This window comes from Octodon degus, unplaced genomic scaffold, assembly GCF_000260255.1.
Source record: "Octodon degus isolate 3935 unplaced genomic scaffold, OctDeg1.0 scaffold00017, whole genome shotgun sequence".
In the NCBI taxonomy this organism is placed as follows: Eukaryota; Metazoa; Chordata; class Mammalia; order Rodentia; family Octodontidae; genus Octodon; species Octodon degus.
This window is the reverse complement of record NW_004524593.1, coordinates 23,672,925-23,677,525: the sequence shown is the minus strand read 5'-3', so window position 1 is coordinate 23,677,525 and position 4,601 is coordinate 23,672,925. Positions and strand designations below refer to the sequence as shown.

The 4,601-nt window shown below is 52.7% G+C and overlaps 1 protein-coding gene across 1 annotated transcript in view; it reads right to left on the bottom strand.

The window, feature by feature from the left end:
- Positions 1–2,223: 2,223 nt before the first annotated feature.
- The window catches only part of Degs1 (delta 4-desaturase, sphingolipid 1), a 4,397-nt gene continuing 2,019 nt past the window's right edge, over positions 2,224–4,601 (bottom strand). Inside the window, exon 2 of the mRNA XM_012513755.2 lies at positions 2,224–2,625. Within this exon, the coding sequence (XP_012369209.2) occupies positions 2,479–2,625 (147 nt within the window). The 3' untranslated portion in view covers positions 2,224–2,478. The remainder of the gene's footprint in view (positions 2,626–4,601) is intronic.

The window sequence follows — 4,601 nt, the reverse complement described above, 5'->3', positions numbered from 1 at the left end:
CCCATGTGAGCACCCACAGCCCACTCAGTCCACGGGGACCAGCACGGCACCCGGCAGGGCCCAGGTCCCCACGCACACGCACCCCAGGCAGAGGCACAGGGAGGCAGGTATGGTTAGGGAGCGCCCGCCTTATTCCTCCTAGAGCTGGGCTTCCCATTATGTAACTGTGCTGGGTAGGACAAGTTCTTTCTACACCCTTGCTCACGCTGTTATTTTCCTCAGCCAGAGACGCCTGAGGGGAGCCGGGGCCTGACGGGTGAGGAGCAGTCACTGCCCCGGCACTGCAGGCCTGAGCCAGGGCTGGCTGCAGAGAGGAGCTCAGGCCTCTGCCTGGAGCGTGGGAAAAGATGGGGAGGGGGCGACGCTGATCCCAGAGACCCCTGCTCTGCGAGCCCAGATTCCCAACAGCATACCGCTCTCCACCCATGGGCGCACAGACTCTGGACAGGTAATTACAGGGCGGCATCCAGGGTGGCTGGCGGCCAGGCCTGGGCTGAGGCCCGGGGAGGGGCGCAGCAGGCGCTGCTTCTGCCACCCTGGGAGCTCAAGCCATCTGAGATGAGTCGCCAGCGCCCTGGAGATCATCTCCTTTATAGCCTGTGCTTTTGGAGGCGTCGCCACTGCTGCATGGATGCTTCCCACACGTGCCGACACTCCTCGCTGAGCCCTGGAGAGGACACAGCACAGGGGAGGGCTCCACAGCCAGGGTGAGCCAGGGCGCCTCAGGGAGTGCCACGTACCTCGACTAGAGTGAGGCGCCAGGCCACTGAGCTATGGGCCACTCCACCCCCACGCATGAAGGGATCCCTGCATCTTCCCTCAGCCTGTCTCCCTGCCCCTCGCCAGCCCTGGTGGAGACCCGGGGCTGCCCCTGGCATCGGGTCCTGTGGTGCCCTGAGCCAGGCAAGAGAACAGCCAGAGGGCGCAGCAGCCCCAGTGCGCACGTCTGTGCCAAGCTGGGAGACTCGCGAGGGCTTGGGGAGTTCCGCTTTCCTTTCTGCATGACCAGAATTGGAAAGCTGCCGCTACAGCACTGAAACCCGACAGCGTTGCCCGGGCCTGTTCCACTGTCAGGTCTGCAAAGTAAGGGCAGCAGGACGGGCTTCTGGACTCAGCGTCCTGTGCTGTGCAGAAACAGCCTTAATGCCTGGCACGCTCGGGCGCTCGGGAGACCCTGAGGGCATAGCTGGCAGGCAGTGTCCCTCCTGAATGAAGCCACAGCACAGACAACTGGAAAGGTGACACACCACCTCTTAGGGTTGATACATTTTGTCAGCCTGAGTTTAGCTTAAGTAAGTAACTAAGCAGTTCTACAACTTAGGATATGAAGGACCTGCCCTTTCCGCTCTAGGATATCATAGTGTCAATGTTTAAGTTTAGCCAAGGGATTCTGCAGGGCGCTAACTTGATGTTCACCCTCGGCTTGTAGAAGAGGGGAGGAGGTGGCGCGGGGAGGAAAAGAGGCTTGCTCCCCCCTTTTAGTGCTCTTACTTTCTTCTGCTTGCCCCTCAACTTGCCACCCTGTCTTGGAGCTAATTGATTTTGGATTGAAACCTCCACAAACTGAGCTAAATAAACCTTTCTTGAATTTTGGGTGTTGAGTATTTTGTCTCAGCAATGAGAGAAAACTAACCAAGACAGAATTTGGTATCAGAGAAGTGGAGTTGCGGCTGTGACTCTACCTATGTTGTTCAAGAGCCTGTGGAAGTCACTTGTGGGAAGTATTTGGAAGGTTTTAGCTTTCACCTGAAGGCGAAGCACTGGAATGCCTTAGGCTGTTGTGTGTGGGAGATTCTGGTCAGAGCTCAGAAGACCAGAAAGCTGATGGTAATCCTGTTGGTAAAGACCAGGCTCAGGAGGTTTCTGCTGAGAAGGACTGAACTGGCTGCTGGAGTCCAGATGATGTGTGTTATGGCTTAGCAAAAACTTGTCTGCATCTTGCTCTTGTCTAGGGACTTTGCCTGAGAAGAGATTAAAGGCAGCGGACTGATTAATCTTCAGAAGAAATTTCAAGGTGGTCCACTGCTGAGGCTGTTGGATGGCTGCTGTAGGGGGCTAGTAAAAGCGGACATTCGTAGTTCAACACTCGTGGAGCTCAGCCTTCTAGCCAACACTTACTGCAGTCCTTTGCAAACTGTATGTCTGGAATGAAAGTTTCCAGGTCCACCAGTGATCAGAGTGTAAATGCAGTGACACACAAAACCAAAATAAATACGAAAACAGTGCAATTAATAGGTGAGTTTATTAGCTGTTTTCGTAAGACACTGGCTTACACAGTCGCAGACCTGGGTGGAGGCCCCCCAGGGACCATCACACAAGCGAGGCAGGCGTAGCACAGGGCGGCTGACTCCAGGGAGTCTGTGGTCCCAGGTGGCGGGAGGTGGCTCCAGGCCTCGCCCACCCGAAGCTTCCTCTTACAGAACACGCGGGGTGGGCTCTTTTCTGGCTTCGCAGGGGATCCCTCTGCTGGGGTGGGATTTACTCCAGGACCTCCTGGCCTTTTGGCGGCCTCTTCATTCGGGAGTAGGGACTGAGGGTATCATCCATCACAAAGTCGTACAGCACTTTGACCCAGGAATTGTAGTGGGGCAGGCTGTCGTAGTATTCTGCTGCTATTTTCCTCACCTGGTCAGGAAACGACACAGCAGGGTGAGCAGTGAGTGATGGGAGGCCCTCAGAGGAGACAGGTGAGGGACCCACATGCACAAGGGAGGCCCCAGCACCAAACTGTCCTCTGCTCACAGCCCCCCAGATCAGATCATCTGAGATTCTCCCCTGGAAGGCAAGCTCCGGGCCCCGCACACACACAAGCCGCATGGTAACCCACACCGGGTAGGGCCAAGCTGGCAGCAGTCAGCTGCTAGATGACACTAGCTTCACACACAGGCCCAAGATAGCAGCCAACTCCTGATGCTGCTGGAGACGAAGGGTACTAAGCGACCACAGCACAGAGAGGAGATGGATCTCTGTACATATGTTACAGAAATATAGGGAAAACTAATAAACTGGTACCAGAGCTCAGAGTTCTAGGAATGTGGTAAGCAGGTGCCTGGCTGAATGCATGTGGTACAATAAGGAGTCTCTGGATAGCTGTGCACCCTGCAATGCTGTCCACACATGGAAAGCTAGGCGCTTAGGGGTTGTTTACGAGCTGGGAAGCTCAGTAAAAACACAGAGAATGTGGCCAGTGACATAGGCCCCCGGTGGAGCCTTGTACTGCAGCCCGAGGCCTTGCGTTCGCTGCTGTACCATGCTTCCAATGGTGGTATGCACCTGTTACCCTGGTACTTGAGGGCTGGGCACAAACGAAGACAGACGGAGAGTGGGAAAAGAGCCAGAGCAAGTCCGAGACGCCACCTGAGACAGAAATGCGAAAACACAAACCCTACCAGAGAAAGCTTAAAGATACTAAAACCTTGCTATTGACGCCAATGTTCTACTCCTGAGCGTGGTGATGGCTGCAGACCTCTCAATACACCAGCAGTGCGCAAGTGAAGACTTGAAGTGAGGCAAGCTACACTGACTAGAGCTGCTAAAAGCCATGCCACTATTGCATCCTCCTCATGACGCAACAGTGTAGGAAGCAACTACTACAAATTAGGCAATAAACACAGTTATTGAGCAAAGAGAACAAAATCCTCTGCAATACCTCTTACAGAGAGCTGAAAATGAAGACGCTATGTGTCCATTTGGCTGCTGAGGGACACGTCGTCACTGCTGATGTCAGGAGCCTAAGTCACACAGCCTCTGAACTCAGACTCGTTTCCTGACTCAGCCCTATTCTTAAAAACTGTAAGGAAAAGCATGGGCTTGTGAAAGAAAACCTCTTTAGGTGAAAGGGTGACTGAATGCTTTTTCTTGAAACCATCTCTCTCCTAAAAAAGACCCACACCCCAGCATCACTCTCTGTGGGGCTGCATAGGTCACAGTGACCCATGTGGCCAGGGCGGCTTGATGTCACACTGCTGCTCCCTGTCATCCTCAAGAGTATGCTGTGCTGCCTTCTCCCAGGTTTCATTCTGAAAAGTAAAACCTACTGTAAAGGCAAGAGGAGTGACAGGAGCACTCGTGCCCTCCACCTGTCCCCAAGCATTAAGCCTATGTCCATGTTCTTCCATGCTGTTGTGTGACAAATGCACACAGCTGTTCGCCTTGGAATGGAATGTTTTGGAAGTAGGTTGCAGATGTTATGTGACAACCACTCTTACTTTGGATATTTTATCTTTCAATATTTCAACATGCAATGCCAAGGGACACTGTCCTTCAAAGCCACTCTATCAGAAACACACTGCAGAAATGTAACACTTGACAGAATATTACCTAAAATACAGCCCAGATTCAAAATTTCATCAATGACTCCAGGCATTTTATAGCTTTTGCTTTGCCAAATCAGGTACCAAAGCAACATTCAAATGTTGTATTAGGTCATCATGTTGTATCAATGTTTAAAAATGTGGACACTTATGATAACAGAGTCCCTGGTTGCAGTTGCTTTATTTTTTTTAAAATTTTATTTATTTATTTATTTGTGTGTGTGTGTGTGTGTGTGTGTGTGTGTGTGTGTGTGTGGCCAGCTCAGCCCACCAGGGGGCAGGGCTGGC